The sequence below is a fragment of the Cebidichthys violaceus genome, unplaced genomic scaffold (assembly GCF_023349555.1).
Source record: "Cebidichthys violaceus isolate CVI_PGR_0920_01 unplaced genomic scaffold, fCebVio1.0.p SCAF_4, whole genome shotgun sequence".
NCBI lineage: Eukaryota > Metazoa > Chordata > Actinopteri > Perciformes > Stichaeidae > Cebidichthys > Cebidichthys violaceus.
In genome coordinates this window covers 11,692,677-11,713,547 of record NW_027176594.1, presented here as the reverse complement: position 1 = coordinate 11,713,547, position 20,871 = coordinate 11,692,677, and the positions used below count along the sequence as shown (strand labels likewise).

The window sequence follows — 20,871 nt, the reverse complement described above, 5'->3', positions numbered from 1 at the left end:
TAATGGAGTAAAATGAATTATGAAGCAAGATTCATGAACGAAATGTTAAAAATGCTGCACAGGGTAAAGTTTGTTAATTTGACCAATTGGTCAACACTTTCTCTGAAATTTAAACACACTTATAATGCGGTATAATCTACTGATAACTGTATAATCATAGATTTGAGCTCTCATAAATAATCATGCTTTTAACAATAATCAATACAAGTACTTATAAGATCATGTATCACAATCCTTCATAATTACTGGTCACTCACTGACATTTTAGATGTATTAATATTTTTCACTTTACTTAAAGAAGCAGTGTGAAGGTTCTGGCAGCAGCTAGCCATGAGGTTGCAAGTGAAACTTCTCCCATGTGCCAGGCGTGCACGAGAACTACAACAAAACACAAAGGGCCCTCTCTACAGCCCGAGTTCCTTTTGTCCGTTCTGGGCTACTGTAGAATCATGGCGGTGCATCATGAAGACGACCCGCTCCGGATGGAGATATGAGGGACGCATTGTAAGCTAATGTGATTATACACTAATAAAAACATACTTAATCATATCATATTCCATGTCTGCTAATAGATCCCCCCTTAATGTTACACACTGGCCCTGTAAAGCAAACAATAACCCCTTATTGTGACTCATTGTAATGTATTATATCTGCACCTCAGGAATTTTATTACTTCACTCAAAGCAGCCAATGACCACTAAGTATAATCACATTATTATTCATTATGGGAATTATAACACACAATGGTAAAAGTCAGTGAGTGACCAGCCATTATGAAGTTTTATGATACTTGACCTTACAAGTCATTATAAAATGCTTTATAATGTGTTATTCTTATTGTTATCAAGCATTATGAATATTTATGTGTGCTGATAACTAGAATTATAAACTGCTGTAAGGAGATCATAATGCATTGCAAAGATGAGAGTTGACCACCATGCAACAAGAGAGTGTTTTTTCTCTTACGGTATAACAGTGTACGAGTGGTCCAGACCTGTAGCGGTCATGTGCAGTTAGTCTGCTGTTATACAGGTTTTTCACTTATGGATTGTATATTTCATTCACTTTTGAGTTAGAACCTTCTATAAAATAGACTTCATAATTATGTTGACATTATCCTGTTTGACTCTGACGTCTGAATTATAGGCTGATATAATTCTAAACTTATTTCTATAACGATATTACCATTCATTTATATTGTCTATTGATGTTAATGTGTAACACTACAGTATAATTATGAACATCTTGTATTATTTGACCTCCCGTTGCAGTCATCGATGGCCTTGCTGTGGAGAGACGATTCCCTAATTCTGTTAAAATTAGAGACTTTCCTCTCTGGATCTCTGAAAGAAGGACTTCAACATAGGACATATGGGGCAGGATGTGTAGCCTTATATGGTGTTATTGGGTTGTTAGCTATGTTAATTCACTGTTCTTATGGACGCGCTCATTTACACACAGAGGTCTCTCACCATGTTAACTCTGGTCATTCACACAGTTATCTGAAGTTCAGAGTTTGCTGAATCTGACGTGGCTCACTCGTACGAGTTCACCAAACAGAAACAAGGAAGAGAAAGAGAAGATAACAATTCAAAATGTTCTTGCATGAGGTCCATTGCTCTCAGAAAAGTCATTAACACTCTATAAACTATATTCAGGACTGTGTGTGTGGCACACACACACAGTCCTGAATACAGTTTATAGTTAATGACTATGCAAATAATTTGTTTTCACCACAGTACATTAATTGCTAAGGCAACAAGGCTAATGTAAGTGCAATGTGACTGACATTTCTATTGAAGTGATAGAATAATACATTCAACTGGGGGTTCAGAAGGGGAGAGTGCACTTGAAATAGAGACACTTTTTTTGTGCCACAGCTTTGTCTGTGCCACTGCTTGATGTTCCTTGAAATTCCCAACCCCTTTTCATTCAGATCTATGGCTTAATGCATTAACTGTTCTTGAAAGATGACTTTTAAGTTTGGCTGAAACACATTTATGAGATTTTGCTCAGAAGCATTTCAAGTGTTTCTCTTTTTCAGCTGGTGTACTGGATTCTGAATTCAGACTGTGTGTCAACCCCCCCCCCCCCACACACACACACACACACACTCACACACACACACACCATGCCATGTTGCAGCCACATGGCAAGGATCCATTTTCATCTTATTCAACACTGTCCTGTCGTTGGCACTGCTTGGCCTGAAACATATGTTCACAGTCTTAGTAGGAGGATCCCTTGGGCATGTGGCACATCTTCTCACAAGAACCTTAGTGAGCGGCTGGCTTGTTCAAAGCGCTTGTGGGGATAGCAAGGCTCGGCCAGAGGTGGAAAGGTCCTGGAAGTCTGCGGGCCTCGGATCTTCACAAGGACATGAGTAGTAGGGGAGGACGGGGATGCCGGGACAACGGTTCTTTTCCATTCTGAACAGAGATTCAGTTCCCTCTCATCTCGCATGATTGCTGACGCCTGTCAGAAGAGTTAAGGCCACACCTCCTGCACCCCCTCCCAGCCAAGTGACTCAAGTCAAGCTTGTCAGGTTGCTTTTAAACAAGCATAAGATTGTTGCGTGGAGGGAAATGCTAACGAGAGACATGGATGCTAATGAGGAAGAGCAGCAGTCATTTAGGCAGGGAAGTACAGCAAACAACTCGTGGCCTGATGCATGCAAATAGCATCTATTATGTAAAATGATGTGAGCTCAGTTCAAGTATGTGATACATGCTAAGTAATTGCTTGTGACCAGTGTTTTAACTTTTGCTCGACTGCTTTTTTTACACACAGACTGCAGCCTGTAACCCAGCAGTGAACATCAGTCATGGATGTTACCAGCAGTCTCTCTGTGCGACAAAGTTGCACTCAGAGTGGAAGATCACAGCTGACCACTGATCCTGTCACGGCAGACTTGGCCTTCATGTCTTGTTTTCTGCTCTGAGGACTCTGCAGTAACACAGTGCTTATCAAAGTGCCCGCCTGCTGATTATCTCTCCAAAAGAGCAGAGACCAAAGCTGTGAACACAGAGACTGTTGGATCAGACTTGTCCAGGGGCCGAGCATGCATAGCAGCGTGCTCCATCAAGTTTCTAAAGTGCTATTCACAGCATTGGTTACACAGGAATAATTACTTAATTATTATTATTATAAATACCCAAAGTAATAAATTACTCCTAGAACACAATTGTTGGGAAAACTGAGATTTGCTGTTATTGCTAATAGCTATTTTTTTTACACGCCTTAGAGCTAGGCTTGGTAGTTTTCTTCAAAGATATTTTGCGTTATATTTGATGACATTTTTGTTACGTCCCGACAGCAATCAATAACTCAAATGCTTTGTCAAATCAAAACCAAAAACAGTGAGTGTGGCTATCTCAGGACTGTAATGAACCCGTCCAATCTCTGCCTGTGCACCACTGCTCGTCACCAGAGTCTTCCTCAAGCTGCTATCAACAGCAGCCATATCCGTTGTTTATGTTCACTATGATAATTTTTTTTTCATTTGTGAAAGAGAAAACAAAGAATAGTTTTCATTTCATTGTACCTGATGATTTGTGTTGTGACATTCTATTGAACATTTGGAAATATGGTCTGGCAAGAAAAAAGAAAAAAAAATTCAAAATGTACAATAGGTAATCTACCTATTTAACTCATCTGCAGTTCCAGCTCAAATGTTTTACTGTGACGCAGCTGAAAGGAGTGTTTAGTTTCTACTAACAGCACATCAACTACAGTTTCAGCTTTAGGAAGCTTACTATGTACAAGGGGCATTTTTACCCTTTTTCAAGGGTCGTATGGGATTGCATTATATACAGTGTAAAGTTCACACTTTACAAGAACTAACTTACATTTCAGTTTGCACAGATTGACAATTGTTATTTCAAAGCAGTCCCAAAAAAGTAGTTCAAGTTAATTTTTTCTTTGTATAATAATATATATTATATTGTATAACTACATATAAACCTGGTGGTGTAAAGGGGCGTTCACACCAAAGTTAATCACGTCATTGAGACATTGATGCGCCGTGCTCACTTTCGCGTTACGTCATCTGCGTGAATCGGCCCATTTGTGCAAAACCGGAGAGGGGGCGTGGCTTATCGCCCTGGAAGCCGTTCGACTGTCCGCCATTTAGTTCCACCATCAACCATGGAAAAAATAACCGAAATACTACATAATGACATTATTTTCCTGATTCAACAACGACAGGACGTCAGTGATGACAGGAGGAGCATCTCAATGCTGATAGGCACACAGCGGTGCGCGAATGAGGCAAATTTTGTATTTCCGCGTCATTTGCATCTATTCCCATCTATTCACGTCTGTGCATTGACTTTGTATGTAATCTAGTCAAACGAAAAATTTCCCCTGCATTTGACGTGAACACGGCATTAGAAGGGTGCAGTCACTCCCGGCTGGTTGCGTGGCAACCTTACAGGGAAGACTTCAGGAGGTTTAAGAGATATTAATTAGTGACATTTAGAGGTGCTGGTTGGGGGAATATTTCGGCTTTTTTAGTCTTTGTGGTAAGCTAAGCTTACCGGCTGCTGGCTGTAGAGTGTTTTTTTGCTATTCTCACTAACTCTTGGCAAAAAAGCTTATTCCCCAACATATAAAACTATTGCTTTCATGGTGAGCTCTCCTTTTGGCTGCTTGAATCTGTGATCTCATTGTTTTGGGCGTTACCCAAAGTTCACGACCATGGGTGCAGGTTGGGAAGGCTTACCCTCACTTGAGGACAAGACCCTTAAGAAACTTGAACTCCTAGGAAGGTTTTAGAGCAGACGATGTTCTGCTGCTGTGAAGAGATGCACTACTTACTTTGAAGGCCTGATACAAAGATTGTAATGGTAAAATTCTCTCTCTTTACAGGTGATCCTGATCCTCACCAAGCTGTATGACTTTCATATTGGCAGCGTCACTGAGAGCACTCTTTGGAGGTGAGTACAAAGCAGATTTTTATTCAGAAATATTTACATGTAATATCTTTGAATCCTGTAATCCTGTGATGCTGCTACTACCAAAGGATAGTCGTTTGCGATGGGCCTGTGATTGGCTTGATGTTTTGGCTAATTGTCAGTTTGATATAAGGTGACTGATAACGAAGAGAATCTGACTTGGCCCACTGTAGTAAACCCTTAAGGGACATATTCTGCTCATTTTCAGGTTCACCAAAAATATGGTGCAGATTTGCAAAGATGTGGGTGGAGATATTCAGATAGGCGTCAGTATATTTTAACCATAGACTGTATCAAAAAGTCTGGCTTTTTAACAGGGAGGTCTATGGAGATTGACTCCCCTTTTGGAACCAGCTTCAAGTGGTCATTTGAGGAACTGAAGTCTTTGGAATAATTTCTCAGCACTGGAGGTTGCTGCTTGATTATAAAGAGCCTGCATGTGATATATGAAGGGGAGTCAAATCTGATTGGCTTGTTGAATCACATGTTTACTGATCTCGTCAACACACAAAAAGTATTATCTTCTTTCACAGCCTGTGGGTTGTTAGGCTCTCCAGACACACAAATATATGTGCATAAGCACTTGAAAAGTAACAATGTGACAAAGTGACAAATTCACAATTTGTTCCCTTTTAACCAAATGCTAGGACTTCTTCACCTCTGTTTTTGAACCATTCATCTCTTTTCCCACCTGTCTGCAATCACTATGTGTCTTTTCTTCGACTCCTCTTGTGTTGTTAACAGTGTGTCCTGGTGTCATGCACGGTCAGACAGGGCACTCAATGTGGAGGATGCTGTTTGCCATGCTCTTGTTCTGGCGTATTATCTGATGTACAGGCCTTCTTTACCCCTCCCGGGACTGAAATAAACACACAAAGCATGCACACACACTACAAGAGTAAAAATACACTACCGAAACGGATGGGGAACGCATCTCTGATGAGTTAAAAATGCGTGAAACCCATTTCCATTGTGGCTTGTGACATTAATACAGTTATTCCTTTGTTTGAGTTTTAGGATTATGCCACATACATGACAACGTCCCCCTAGACAATATTTGGCCCGTTTTTCCAGGGAAACAGTCTACTTTGGGGTAATCGGGTCCTCAGGTAATAGACCGTTTGCCAAACCCCCAGAACAGTGATTATCCAATCATATAGCTTAGCAACTAGCAAATAATTAGGCCCAGTAGATCTGTCAAGCTTTGGATCTCTGCAGTTAAAGTGATACTCGGAAGATGGTGTGTTTTTCTTTTTTTCCCAAGCCTTTCAAAAACCAAAAAATACAAGAGTAAAGGTGTAAGGAATGGATCCAATGGTGTGTTGATCTGCTCAGTCAGTTGTGTGTGTCAACAGCACATTTTATTGTGAGGTAATAATCTCCCACCCTAAAAGGACGTCTCTCTGCAAAACATGCACTAGTCAATTTAGAGATTCTGGCCTATCTTGCTTCCATAACTTCTTTTTTAAGACTAGTGGAAAGAAAACATCCAAAATACAAATTCAGAAGTTTATTTTATTACTTTGTCTCATCATCATAGCCTATTTTAAACAATATGTTGATACTAAAACATTGAGAAAATATTTGTTATGACTTTTTCTGATTTCTAGAGTTATACCAAGATATCCAATATTCCTTTTGTAAAACCTTTGACTAACATGTCAAGACAATTAACCATAAGTTAAAACCTGGCTTTATGTAGTGTTCAGATTTCTGTTCTGGAAATGCATACAAATGACCACATATTAAATGAGATTATGCCTCATTTGCATTATTAAACATCAAATTTAGGACAACTTGTAACAAAAAAATGAAGTAACTACTTCACTTTACTACAACTTGTCTGGAGTAGTTAGGTGAGGAAACAAGGAGACAGATGAACAGCATTTCTTTTTTGGGGAGAAAAAATAGAGAAAGAGTTTGTTTACTACTCAAAGACATCCAATCTTTTCTTAATTCACTTCAAATTTACTTTCTGACTATGTCCTCCTCTCTAGTGATGCAGTTCTGTGCTTGAGTTAGAATTACTGGTTCAAACCCCAGCAGCTCGATTTGCCTAAAGACAAAGGAACAGTGTTCCATCTGCACCATATTTTTTTTCTTTGAGATTTTCAAGATGACATTCCTTTAAAGCACAGCACATTTGCACTCCTCAAGTTTGACAATGATAAGCTGTGCCAAAGTGACTGCTAGCCATTTTTGACATTTAGACATCTACTTTGTAATTTGGACCCTGAGGCAGAAACAGAGTTTTGTTTTGGTATTTGAATAAGAGCAAAGAAAACCCAGTCCCTTGATATTCTGCAGTGAGACAGAACACTATGCTGACACTATGGATAATGAAATAGTCTGGATATACTTCTTTAATAATTCTATGATTGCTTCTGATAAGACTCTACTATCTGTATTTCTATATTTCTGTATTTTCTGTCTCTGTCCTTTCAAACTCTGGCTACATTTTCATCTATGTTTATCTGATTATTCAACTAAGTAAACTTTATAAAACAGAATTGTACAGGATGTGTAGAAGTTGAAATCTGTTCACTTTGATGTTCGCTAGTCCCTGTTGCACAAACACCCCCAGACATACCCCCCCCCCCCCCCCAATCGCATCCACCACAGATGGCAGAGAGAGGACATACAGTAGCCTAAAGGAGAGGTGAAAACCAGCATAATGTAAACTGCCTATATTAAAAGCCAAGTTGTGGTTATCAAACTGCAATGGCTTACTTGATATCCACAATCTCAGCATCTGACATGGTGTCTGCTTCCCCAGTTAACATTATAAAATATGTGTTTTTATTACAGTTTAAGTTTATGTGCCAAAAGAAAAAAATGCTTTGTAGCCTACTGCTACCAAGAATATACAAGACTGACCTGCTTCTATCGTTTGCTAATGTAATTTCCTAACATTAAAGGAATACTTCAACCCCCAAAATGAACATTTGTATATCGGTTGCTCACCCTGTGTTACCTTGAATTCTTAAAGAAAGAATTCAAGGTAACACGTGATGAGTAATTGAAATACAAAAGGTCATTTTGGGGATGAAGTATTTCTCTTAAGTGTGCATGTCTATGCTTCTAGAAGAATGTAGTAATGCAAGAGGTCAATTGCTGCTCAGTCAATCTGCACGCTGTGAGAGGTTTTCATTCAGTGATTAAAGGTGAAGAAAACAGTGTGGGGAAACTTCATGAAGAAGCTCTGGTGGTCAACTATCAGGCTGCAGGCTCTAAAGCTACCCCACATGAGTCTTTAACTAGTTACATAACACAATAAATACTAAATGAATAGAGAAAGTGCAGTTCAGGTCAAGGCAATGCCAGCATCTGATAACACTGAAAGCTTCAGTGTTTTGAACAACCACAAAAAGACAAGCCAACGAGTAGCTACATGAACTATTTGCAGCAAAGTAAAACAGTTTGTCTGAACAATTTTTTTATTTATATTTGCACACAAATAAGTGATGATTGGACGAACATAAACCCCATCACTGTCATCAGAGTTAAATGCACCATGACAGTTTATCTCTGCAGGGAAGACGTAATCAGGTGAGGTAATTTATACATGGTGTGAGAACAGGGACATCACTGTGGTTATTGGCAGCACTCCCAGCCCTCGCTTACCCACAAACCTACAGTGAGGGGAGCAGCTGTCCATCGCGGCCTGACTTTCCAATACATCAGTGTCCGAGGAAACGCTGTGTTGTGAATGCATGACAGGAATGTTGGAAGCAGAGGAAGTTGAAGGAAAAGAAAATGGACAGAGGAATGAAAAGGAGAAAGATAGAAAGCCAACTATTTATTGATGCAGCTGCTTTCTAGAATCAGCTCAACTGGGGCAGCGCTGAGAAACCTGGCTGTCTCATGTCAGCTCCGGCCCCTGACTCGTCTCTCTGTTGCTGGCTAATTGAGATCAAAGCTCTGATAGGGTTTGAAGAGGAGCGGTTGGACAGAATATTTATCAGTTTGCGTAAAGACGTCCCAGATGACGAGTCTTAACGCTGCCTTCTTGCAAAGGTCGAGGAAGTGGCAACACCTCAAAGTATTGCCCAGTCAGTCTGTCAATTTTAATGAACATCCTGACCTTAGACAATGAAAGCTGATCGGTCAGTATCAGAAGAAACTTCAGAGCTGAGGTCCAAAGTAAAGCGGAGCACACAGATTTAAGGCACAAACTTTAAAAGAAGACTAAGACTAACTAAGCCCCAAGACTGTCCTATTCTGAGAGCAGGAGAGGCCTTATATTCCTTGTGAGGAGGTAGAAGCACGTTTAACCTCCCCCTTCACTGATCAGTCAGTCATCATTTTCAAAGGAGCCTTCATATAAATGCGTGGTTAGAGGGAAAAATGGAGGTGAGCAGTTTATCGTTGACAATAAATCAAACTCAGCAAAACAATTCTTCAAAGTTGTGCAGCCTCTCTCATCTGGCCTCTGGAGTATTGTTCTACTGTAGATGAAACTTTATCAAATATGACAAGCCCTGTACTCATTTGCAGGTATTCAGACGTGGGTCAATTAATGCCAACAACAAAGTCAGGTTGTATTTCCCTCCTATCACTGTATGAATTTGACACATTCTATACTTGTACTTTTTGCAAACATGCCTATGCAGCAGTTGTTTTCTGTGATTTATACAGTGAATTCTTTGAAGTTACAGGATTACTGAGCTGGAAAGCTTGATGATGAGCTGATGGTAATTTCTATTTGTTCCACTGCAACACACATAAAATAAAGTCCAGTCCTTTTTTTCTTATTTTGTGTTTACTGAATCCTCAAACTGAACGGAGTTTACTGAGTCATCAGCACTAACAGAGTCGGTAGCTTTTAACATTGGAGCTCCCCTCACTGGAGACAGAAAGCAGAAAGTGTCATTGTCAGCTCAGCCGTGATAAACTGTATGTCAGGTCCTGATTAAAAAACAGCTAAAAAACAACAGAAGTCACAGAAACAATCACGGCTGTGTTGCAGGTAAGAGCTTACTAAAACATCAACTGTTATATCTTAACAAGATATTACAAAACAGTGCTCATGTTTGTGCTGAATGAGTTCAGTTCGAACCAGCAACGGACGCATTAGAATCCCAAACTGAACTGAATAGCTGACGTGATAGGATCTTTTGAATGAACATATGGTGCAATCTTTAGACTTTAAAACCAAAGAAAATACATTGTGACGATTTATCTTCATACTGAACTGGACAAAATAATTCAAATCCGAAAAGAGATTTGAAATTTCCACCTCAATTAATTGTGCATCATGCTCTCTGAGTAGCTTCTGCAGTATTCTTAGTAGCTTACATGCTGTGACTGTGGTTACTTCTGTTAGGTAAGATGTGCAGGTGACAGAGCTTGAATGCACGACCATATTGCAAAGAGCGATGTGACGAGGCCGTCGGTCTGGACGCCATCATCAGCTATAACCTCTATAGTTGTTTGCTGCTATAATAATGCTCTGAATCATGCATATTGCTCCTTTAACGTATTAGTATCTCCTCTCCTCCTATTTGTATCATTGACATTGACACAGAGATGTGCTCTACAAGCCGTGACATGATATGACAGAAAAAAACAAGTTCAAGTTTCTTAGAGCTAGGTAAATGGGGTTGAGGCTCTGATTTGGTTCCATAGCGTCAGTCAAATCAAAGACAACACTGTCTGTGTGGTAGAGAGGCAGGACATGAGTTGTCTGCTTCACCACTGGCTCATTGACATTGCTTCATAATTGAAGCAAACTGACAATTACCATTGTACATTTGTACTAAATTAGCATGTTATACTGAGAGCTCTAGTCTCATGAAGGACTTGTGGTAAGGCTCTATATGTTTAACTGCCCCTGCAGTGGAAATACCTTCCAGCTAATGAACAACTCTCTCCCAATGAACTTCTATATGATAACACCATACCACTAATAAACATGTATACTCTTTCATATTATTCTCCAAGGAAGATTGCTGTAGTCAGTTTGTCCTTTTTCATTGAGTCACATTTTGCACCAAATAAGTTTCAGTCTAATTATTTTAATTGGTCTTATTCTTGCCTTCAGCAAATTAGCGCTGATCTGATGAAAAAAAGAGCATTCTCTCCACTCGTCTATTGTCGTCTATTAACATTCTGATTACAGTAATGATGTTTGATATGAAGAAATGTTCATTATGAGGATAACTGCCTGAAATTAGTGTCACTGAAAATGACAGTGATTATCGGGGATCGGGGAACAGTTAAGACAACTGCTGGGGAGAATTTTGGGCAGCACTAGTTGCTTCCGGTCAGGAAAATAATTAGTAATCCAAAACATATCAACAAGTAAGAGGCGAGCTTCACCAATTTCTCACATAAAGGTAATTTACTAGTACGACTGTATAGTATTCAGCTGCTTGCACCAGGACCACTGTCAAGCATGCAGCATGTACATTAGGGGTGAAAACCAGGAGTGAAGATATTGATCCCAAAATCTGATCCTGTTTCCTGTGGAAAAAAACTAAAAGTTCCCCTCCAGACACAATTTAAAGTATGTAAAAATACTTGCTATGACAATAAAATAAATAAATACATAAAAAGGTGGCTTTATTGTCTTTTTCATTGAGAAATTCTGGATCTGGCCTCGCTCTGCCCACCACCGCTGTTCACGCTAGGTTGACCCATGGATGTATAAGGGAACTGGGTCCAGGGTTGGAGGCAGCATCCCATTCATTCCTATTCAGTGGAGCATGGAGCGAAAAAAATTTGATTTTCAAATTTCAGATAGATTTACCCAGATCGTCCTGCAATCGTCCACATCACTGGGCCTGTACAATATTAGAGTTAGCGCTATTGTTTCCTTCAACAACCTCGGTGCAGCCTCGTTCATACACATGAACCTTGTTTATTCACATTGTTGCAGAATGGCAATAAATAATGATGAAGGAAAATAAGTCTGGATTCATCTATTAGTGCATTTTACAAATATTAGGACCTACGGATTTAAATAAGGGCTATTCAAATGTTTGTACTAGGAAGTTGATTTACCTTAAAAAAAAAAATAAAATCCTCGGTTTGGCCACTGAATAAAATTAGCTTTAAAACATGGTTCTCTTCTTGGCTTGGGTTGACCGGTAAAAGAGCAGTGCGCATCAAGATGGAGGCGCCTGTGGGTCAGTGATCGGGTTTGATCCCCGGCTCTGCTAGACCATGTTGTCCTTTGGAAAGACACTTAACCCCAAATTGCTGAATGAGTATGAATGAATGGGTATGAATACATACAATACATAGCCCTAAATTGTAGTCCATTGTTTGGGGGAAAATGGTTATATATTTTATTGTAATCATATATAGGGTTAACAAATCTGTTTGTAAAACACTCTGGCTGTATAATTTAATGTAACTCATAATAATACTACTGATGTATTCATTGGCAGAGTACCCAGTTGAATACAGGATGCTGAAACATGTCCTTTTAGGATTAATTTCCACTGCAGAACACAAATAAGTTAGCCTGATATCAGTCCATCTTAGGATGACCTCTCCATCTTCATCTTCATCTTCATTACCTCCACTCTATTTGATTTCCATGGGGGTGGGTGATTCAATTTTAGCTAACCAATCACTAGAGACCAACGTATCCGCCTGAATCAAACATCATTTTAAGTTGTCAGGGGATGTGTTGCCATGACAACATTCTTTGCTGCTGTGTTTTGTTCTGATTGTCTAGTCGTTAGTTTCCCCGCTGCACTTATTTGTTGATAGCTTTTTAAACGAGAAACCGTTGTTTCATGTCACGATGCCAGACAAATCAGTGGACTTGAACTCGGTGGAGTGGGCGGATTCAAAGGTCTGGACCCAGGCAATAAATAAGTGGTTGTCAGTGGATTTGCATCATCTCCCTTTTGAGAGGGCCAATTGTTGGAGGGGTTCCCCTTGCGTAAATACAGGGACCATCAGAGGGAGAGAAAGAGGAGAGAGCTCTGCATTATTACTCCCTGGCTGCAGACTCCTCCTCTCCCGCTGTGCCAGGATGGGGTCACCTGGGGGTGAGGAGTGACATCCTCTCAAATTGCATCATTTAGCTGAGCATGCTCACAGGCTATGTCATATTTCACAGGTCAGTGCCTATAATAAGGGCCCGGCTCTCTCAGAGAGACCTACCTGATGTCTGTGACCTTTTTCCAATTGGACTTGGTATTTCCAGCAAAACCTTGCCGTCCTGGGCTCGCCAGAACTTTTCAAAAGCACTTCTTTGAAAGCACTCTGGGGAGGATAAGATTGATACAGCTTCTGTTGGCTCTGCTAAATTGGAAGAAAATGTGGGCTGAATGAGATCAACTCTATCTGCATGCACTAACTACAGTATTGTTAGAGCTGCCTTAAAATGTGTATTAACAATGGAGTTAATGACTATGTGTAATGTGAAAGGTGTTGCTCACAGTGCTCACGGAGAATCACCTGACTCTGTACCTCCCTCAGCTCTACAGATTGTTTTACAACCTGCAAAGATTTGATTCAGTCTCACTGCAGCTGTTTTCCAGCTGTAAGCTACCGACTCAGCACCAAACTAGGATGACAAAGTTACCGACTAACTGGTGAACTAAGCGGAGCATTTAGCAGCTAAAGAACCAGAAATCCCTCTAAATCCATAGTCTACAATATAACTGCGGTGGATGTCAAAACAAACTACTATTTTGCCTATTTGGATATGACCTCTGCTAAGTATATTTCACTGATGTATAGGACCACGAGTAACCACGACTGAGGTGTGTTTAATGGGCAGAGTTAGTGATTTAATGTAACATTTTACCCTTTCTCTAACTGGGAATGTTGCTATTGGCAGAGCCAGAAGAAGTACTCAAAATGTGTCGAAAGTAAAATTATGAACTATTAATAGTACAATTAATAATACTGCACAGTAAATGTCCTGCAGTTAAATGTTTCCTTCAAGTGAAGAGTGAAAGAGAGACATTATCAGCAAGAGTCTGTTTAAGGTGCAGCTTTCAGTTTTATGATGCTTGATTGTTACATGAATAATTAGAATTTTTATATTTCACGTAACCAGAAACATTTCTCTGTCAGGTAAATGTAGTACTCCAATGTCTTCCTCTGCAGTAGAAGTACACAGTAAGTAGTATACAGTTGAGTTGCATATTGTTTAAGAGCTTGGGGCCTTTAGTAGTTATTTTAGTGGACAACAAGTTAGAATAGTAACATAATTCAATATCATTCATATCTAAACATCATAATACATCTATAGCTGTTTGGGGCTCTTTGGGGGTACCAGGTCTAGGTGGTCTACCTTGTCCACAGTAAAGTCTGCCCCTGGTGGTTCCTCCTGAACTAGACTGTAGTTCAGTGGTGTTTTGTAACGTGAGGAGCGGCAACTTGTTTGTATGGTGCAGGTTTCTCAGTACTCAATTATCTGCTTCCTTGTCTCCTCGCTTCTCAATTCTCCGGCTCTGGAACGGGAAATCAATCTCAGCGCTCCATCTTAAAGGACTTCCCAATTCCTAAAATGCATCTTATGGATCGAGGAGATTTGTGACACACTTCTGGAATAATCTCAACCATGGCAGGACTCTACAAATGTAACAGTTCATTATTTAGTTCATAAGTTGTAGTTATCTAAGGTGATCATACTTTCTGTCCATGACAGTTTGTGTAGACTCTGTTCTAATCACATTTCATCTGATATTAGTTCAGTTTGTATACTGAATGTGGGCTTCATCCAACTGATAGTATCCTGACATGATGTTTACAAGAGCAAAACAGCTGTTGACATCACACTAGTTTATCAATGGAAACATTCTCTCTCATTCTGCTCTAATTTGCTGAATTTGACGTCATATAGACAGACAGACACAAACATTTGTAGAGCTTCACACAGTAAAATATATAAATGCTAATGAAGCTCATCTGACAAACATCATAAAATACAACGGTATAACAAAATAATGGACAGATATGACACATGGTGACACACGTCATATCTATCTGACGTCTCTTTAAAGTGATGAGGCAACGACGTCTCAATTGTTAAATGCCTTGAGCCTCCTTCTCGAGGAATCGAGGACGTACAAACTGGTAAATGAGAACAGCTTTACGTCAAGGGAGATGTGTTGCTGAGGACCCAAGAAAAGTGTTTGCTGACACTGTCACCCTCGTCCCCAACCCCCACCCACACACACACGTATACATAATAATAATCTATTTAAAGAATGATTTTTTCTTTTTTTTTTCTTTCTTTTCTTTCTGATTTATAATTACTTCTACCTGAAATTAATAAATAAATACAAATAATAAAAAAATTAAGTAAAATAATAACAACTTCTTATTCCTTATTTTATTTTTTTCTTTAAGATGTATTTCTGTGTGTGTGTGTGTGTGTGTGTGTGTGTGTGTGTGTGTGTGTATGTATGTGTGTATATATACATATATAATATATGTGTAAATATACCATTCATATGGATATTTATGGATGTACAGTATTTGTGTATTTATGTGTAGATTGTCTCATATTATTACTACCTAACCTCATTCGACATCCCTCACTCACCCTTTAACAGGATCACACATAAGATGGTCATAAACGCACATACACACACACACACACACACACACACACACACACACACACACACACACACATTTCCATCTATATACTGCTGGACCGCCGTCTCTCACTTTTATACTCTTCAGTCTAAACCTGTTATTCTCCTCAGTTTGCTTTTGTCCCTTTCGTTGTTGTTTTTTTGTTTGTTTTCTGTCCCTGTCTTATTTTGTATGTTGTTGGCTCTGTACTAGTAGTAGTAAGAGCATGAAATGGCCGCACTGAATAAGATATACAGCATATTCTATACACATGTTGCTTGAAAACAAACAGTAACCGTTTTGCCCCCCCGTCGTGCTTTACTTTGGCGTTATTGCATAAATCACTTCGCTGCTATTAAAGAGGTCATTTATTCTGACCTTCTCTCACAATATTTAAATTCTTACCATTTTAATTACATACTCCTGTTATTTTTCCTCATATCCTGAAGCACATTCTCATTTGCTTCATGTCATAACAGCAAATTTTGGATTTCATCAGGAGGGTTTATTCTGGAGGCAGTGGCAGTGTGGAATTTCATACCACGACGATTCAAGGGCATCTCCGTTTGAGGCGGCTCTGGTTTGTTTTCGTTTTGCGGTAAATCAACTTAAAGTCTCATCATCCACCCAGATGCTGCAGTGATTAACGCTATTTTCTTTTCTTCCCATTTAACAATGTTAAAGGGATATTTCTTTGTGCTTAAAACATATTAGATCTGTAAACCATCCACTTCACTCTTATAATTTTTTTTCAATTTAGATCCTGAACTAATGAATCCGTCTATAATGGATTCATTTATATGCCTCAAACGTATTTCACAATGTTCTATGTTTGACGACAGCAGCGAGTAGCCTGAGAGCTTTGACTCCACTGCTTATCTGAAATGACACAAATATTTCCATGCAGGACGACATTGTGACGTGAGTCGCCCGCAGCACAGAGCTGGACTGTGGTGGCTGGTGATGTGGCTGGTGGCGTGGCTGCTATAGCTAGGTACACGTTTTGTTTTTGCCCATACCAGCTGCCCATGCTTGCAGAACAGTTATATAGTCATTACTGAGGCCAGTGCAGATACGTTGACATTATGGACGGGTCGCTGCCAACTCGCAGAGATGCTGCCGGATGTGGGAGCAGCATTAGAGAGCAGCACAGGAAGAAAGTTTAGTGAAGGTTTGGGGAAAGTTTATTATTCGTTTACCCCTCCTTCTTCTTACTTACCTCAGTAAAACTTCACTTTCACACGCCTGAGTTATAAGTTCCACATGATTGGCTCTGGAGCTGCTTATCAGAAAGAAGAAAGGTTCCAGATAAAGGCACTGCTGAGTCGGGAAGGATAGCTCCCACTCACCTTCCAGGAGAGCACTTTTTTTCCCCTTCTCTTTGGAAATGGCAACAAAACGTGTATTTACCCCTGTGCTGCCGCAACAGGATGCACGCCGGCAAAGAGCAGGCGATCAAACAAGAGACTTTTAGAGCATGCACACTGACTTCTTACACTCCTGCCTGGCTTTTATCACTTCTATTTTCCCAAGTCTCCACCAGAGAAACAGCTGGCGTTCTGCTAAACACTTGCGTTTGTTAGTTGCTCATTCCCGGCAAGCGACTTCGACGCTGACAGTAAAGGAGGGAATGATTTAAAATTGGATTATGCATACACAGTGCATGATGAGCACAAATCCAAAAGAAGTTATTGCAGATATGAATCAAAAGTTTGTTTGCAACCTTCAACCAACATGACAAGGTAAGGAAAAAAAGGATTCAGAGAGCTTCCTGCAGTGAGTGAAGCACATATTAAAAAGGGTAATATTTCTCTTTCACTGTTTGCCTCAGCACATATATCAGTTTTAAAAAGCAAGCTATGTCTCTTTATTTTTAGAGTAACTTCACAGACAGGTCATTAAGCTTTATCAAAATGCCATGGGATAGATACTTGCACCTGACCCCCATGACTGTGCTCTACACACCTCTAACAATCTCCCTGTAGGTATACACTGCAGGAAAATGGGACAGTGAATTAGCTTCAAATCAGAGTAAATGTAGACGTATTATGCGCCCCAGTCGGCAGAAAACATGTTGGTCATTGTACGTGTTGGCAAACCACATGTTGAATGTCGACTTTTCTGAACCAAAATCAAATCATGTTTGCAGAAAAGGACGATGACACATAGTTTATGTTAAGGCAACAAGACTTATTGGTTAGGGTTAAAGAAAAAGATCATGTGTGATCTGGTTTGTGAACAAATAAAACCATACCAACATGACTACTGTAAATGAATAACCACTTCGCTTAGCGGCCTTTCTTACGTAACGTAACAAGCGTAGAGGCAACTTTTACCTTTGGTTTAACACAGGACACCAGCAGCGGTCTTTGTTTGACTCACCATCCCTCTTATCACTCTTTAACAGTAACTCAACAGCCGCTTCTCCTACATTTACATTCATACGTTAACATGGTTAGCAGAAATGTACAATGGCAAAAAGAAATTCCTGGCAAAGGGAATTTCCACTTCTCCACATATACTTTATCATACTGTATATTCCTATATATAGAAGGTTAAAGGCCCAGTATGTAAGATTTATGGGGCATCTAATAGTGTGTTGCAGGTTGCAACCAACTACATACCCCTCTGCAAACATAGTTAGCAGGTTGTCTTTCCAAGCGTGTAGAGAACTACGGTGGCCTTCTGGTAAGGAGAGTTATCTTTAGGATTTTTTGCTTATCAATACTCGTTTCTTCTACATGGACTAGAATACAGGACTAGAATTTATTTAAAAAATATTTATAAGTATTGTTTCTAGAGCAGCAACAGTAATGTTTACAACAGCAAAGTCACTTTATAAAGTCATATCTCACTAGAAATAAATGTAAAATGTCAATAATATAAATAGAGAATGAACGTCTGTCAGTATCAGCCATTCCTCCGGTCCTCCTGGCTGCTTTGTCTCAGCCAGCAGAGTTTACAAGTTTACATAAAAAACATAGTGGCGATGGCCGATTGAATTAGGTTTCACTTTTTTTTGCATTTTCACAGATGTATTGATTAAGTATTGGCTTTTTACACGCAAATATTTTATTGCACGTACTGTAACAAGCGTAGTTACCGTCAACTCGATAATTCTTCACTTCACCTGGTTCACATCACCACAGCTGCCTCTCTGCTTGCGCTTTGTGTGTGTGTTTGTGTGTGTGTGTGTGTGTGTAGATCAGCCCCATAGAGAGCAGTTGAACGCTGCAGTTTGATGATAGATGACACCAAAACATTAATAAACACTAACTAATAAAAGCACCAGTAACGCAGGGCTCATCAATACTATGATCTTTAATTATTTAGCACTGTGGCTTGTTTAAAACTGGGTTTCTGAACGCACCCTACCTTCAGAAAACATGAAATGGGTAAATCTCTTGCCAGAGCTGGTGTGTTCTCGGCTGCTGTAGAAACATGGTGGACTAGATATAAATGGATTTTTCTAAGCTAAGGAAAACACTACAATTCTTAGTTTCAGGTGATTATACACTGACTAAAACATAGTTATGAACATTATATTCCACTGCAATTAATCCCTCTGAATGTTACACACTGTTCCTTTTACATTCATTTCACAAGCTTCTTCGCTAGAGACCGCCCCTACTTCTCCGTTCCCTTTTATCTTTTTGCACATTTAGACTTTGACTTCTTCCTGACCCCGACATGTCAGTTATCATCACTAACAACACTCCAGAGACCTTGTTGGAGCACAAACTCAAACGTACTGGCCACTACGGTGCCATGCCACTCTCCAGAATTCCACTCTGTAATAATCCAGCCCACTGAATTGCTATTTGCCAGGCCTTCTCATGGCATGAATAATGAATGGAGGAAGTTGTTTCTAGTTGTTCCTTGCTCGCCAGCTTTCCAGGATTGAGAGATATTCTGAGGGATTTTCCATCTAAAATCCTGCACTCTGACAAAGATTTGAATCACATACTCTAACAATATCATCTGTGACCGAGTGTGAGGGGAAAGCGGCTGTCAGTTCACCTCCGAGAGCAGAGAGCAGAGAGCAGAGCAAAAGAGGGTTGGGTTAAAGGACGATGTGGGTCAGGTCAGCAGCTGACAATCGCAGTGAAAACAGGGTGGATTTATCTTTTGTGTGACCTAAATAAAAGTCCTACTAGACTTCATGAAAAAGTCATCATGTCTGGGGGAGATTTTTTAAAGTTTCATACTTTATTTAAAAAATTAATTCTGGAAAAAGCAGTCCGGAGCGTGGCAAGCAGGGAAGGGGATGAATCAAAGATACATGCCTAACCGCTGTCAAGGTTGAATGGAGAGCACGGGCCGTGAGTTGGATACACGACAAACGCTGTCACTGAGAGCGATCTTTGAATGTCAGCACTTCTGTCCCACTCCAGCTGTTCCTTTAAGGGATTTCCTCAACACTGCATTTGCCAGACGCAGTGCAATGATGCGGTCAGGTTATATTTAGTAAGGCCTGAGAGCAGCATTGGGATTCTGTGTGTTTTTTTTTTCCTTTACAATGTTTATGTCAACTCCAGTCCTCCCCTTACTGCTTTCCTTGTTGTTTGCATGTATCACATTTCAACATATTGTTGTTACGTGAAATCTTTTTGTTTTACAACGGAAGATCTTCTCTCACTTTCTCTGCACTTTGAATTAGCAGCAGCATGGATTCCAGCATGGTCGACAGGCACATTTTCGTCTTTCTGTTTGTTTCACACATGGGTTGCTTTTATATTTTCCTTTCACTATCTCCCACTAACACAGACACATAGAGTCGGATGTGCACATAAACATATTTCTTAATCTATTGAAAGAAAGACAGACTTTGGTGTTCAGTGCTTGGTCTTTTGAGGTTCCATTATTTCCTTCATGCGTCACCGCTTTCCTCTCTCACGTGTGTTTCACTGACAACTCTGAACACCTGCGAATACAGTATCTTCAAATCTTGAAGTGGCAATTCTCCAAAGTCATTTTCAATTAAGCCCCAGCGGTTCTGCATTAGAGGAGAGATTGTACAGCAGTTGCCTGAGGTGAAAACATGCAAAGATGCAAGCGTGTGTATGTGCCATCTTTGAGCAGGACTGTGTGTGCATGCTTCATTTGATGTGCAAGAGCGCAGCTCAGGGTGAGTGTATATTCCACAGATAAACTCCTTGACAGCTTGTACATGATGACTCTCCTTGCTGAGATATGCTTTGCTGATGGTAGCAGTGATTGTTAAAAAGGCAGCTGCAAATTTGCTACCTCTGCTAAAGACATGCTGCAACACAATCATGTTGACATGCAGCAAATATCAGAATGGGTTTTCATTTTCCTAAAAAGTCTGTATATTCTGTTAGTAGACCCCAAACAATTTCAT

At 39.9% G+C, this 20,871-nt stretch overlaps 1 protein-coding gene across 1 annotated transcript in view; it reads left to right on the top strand.

Moving 5' to 3' along the window:
- The window catches only part of sorcs3a (sortilin related VPS10 domain containing receptor 3a), a 232,958-nt gene that overhangs the window by 86,825 nt on the left and 125,262 nt on the right, over nt 1-20,871 (top strand). The window contains exon 2 of the mRNA XM_068726990.1: nt 4,870-4,937. Coding sequence (XP_068583091.1) covers nt 4,870-4,937 — 68 coding nt within the window. The remainder of the gene's footprint in view (nt 1-4,869; nt 4,938-20,871) is intronic.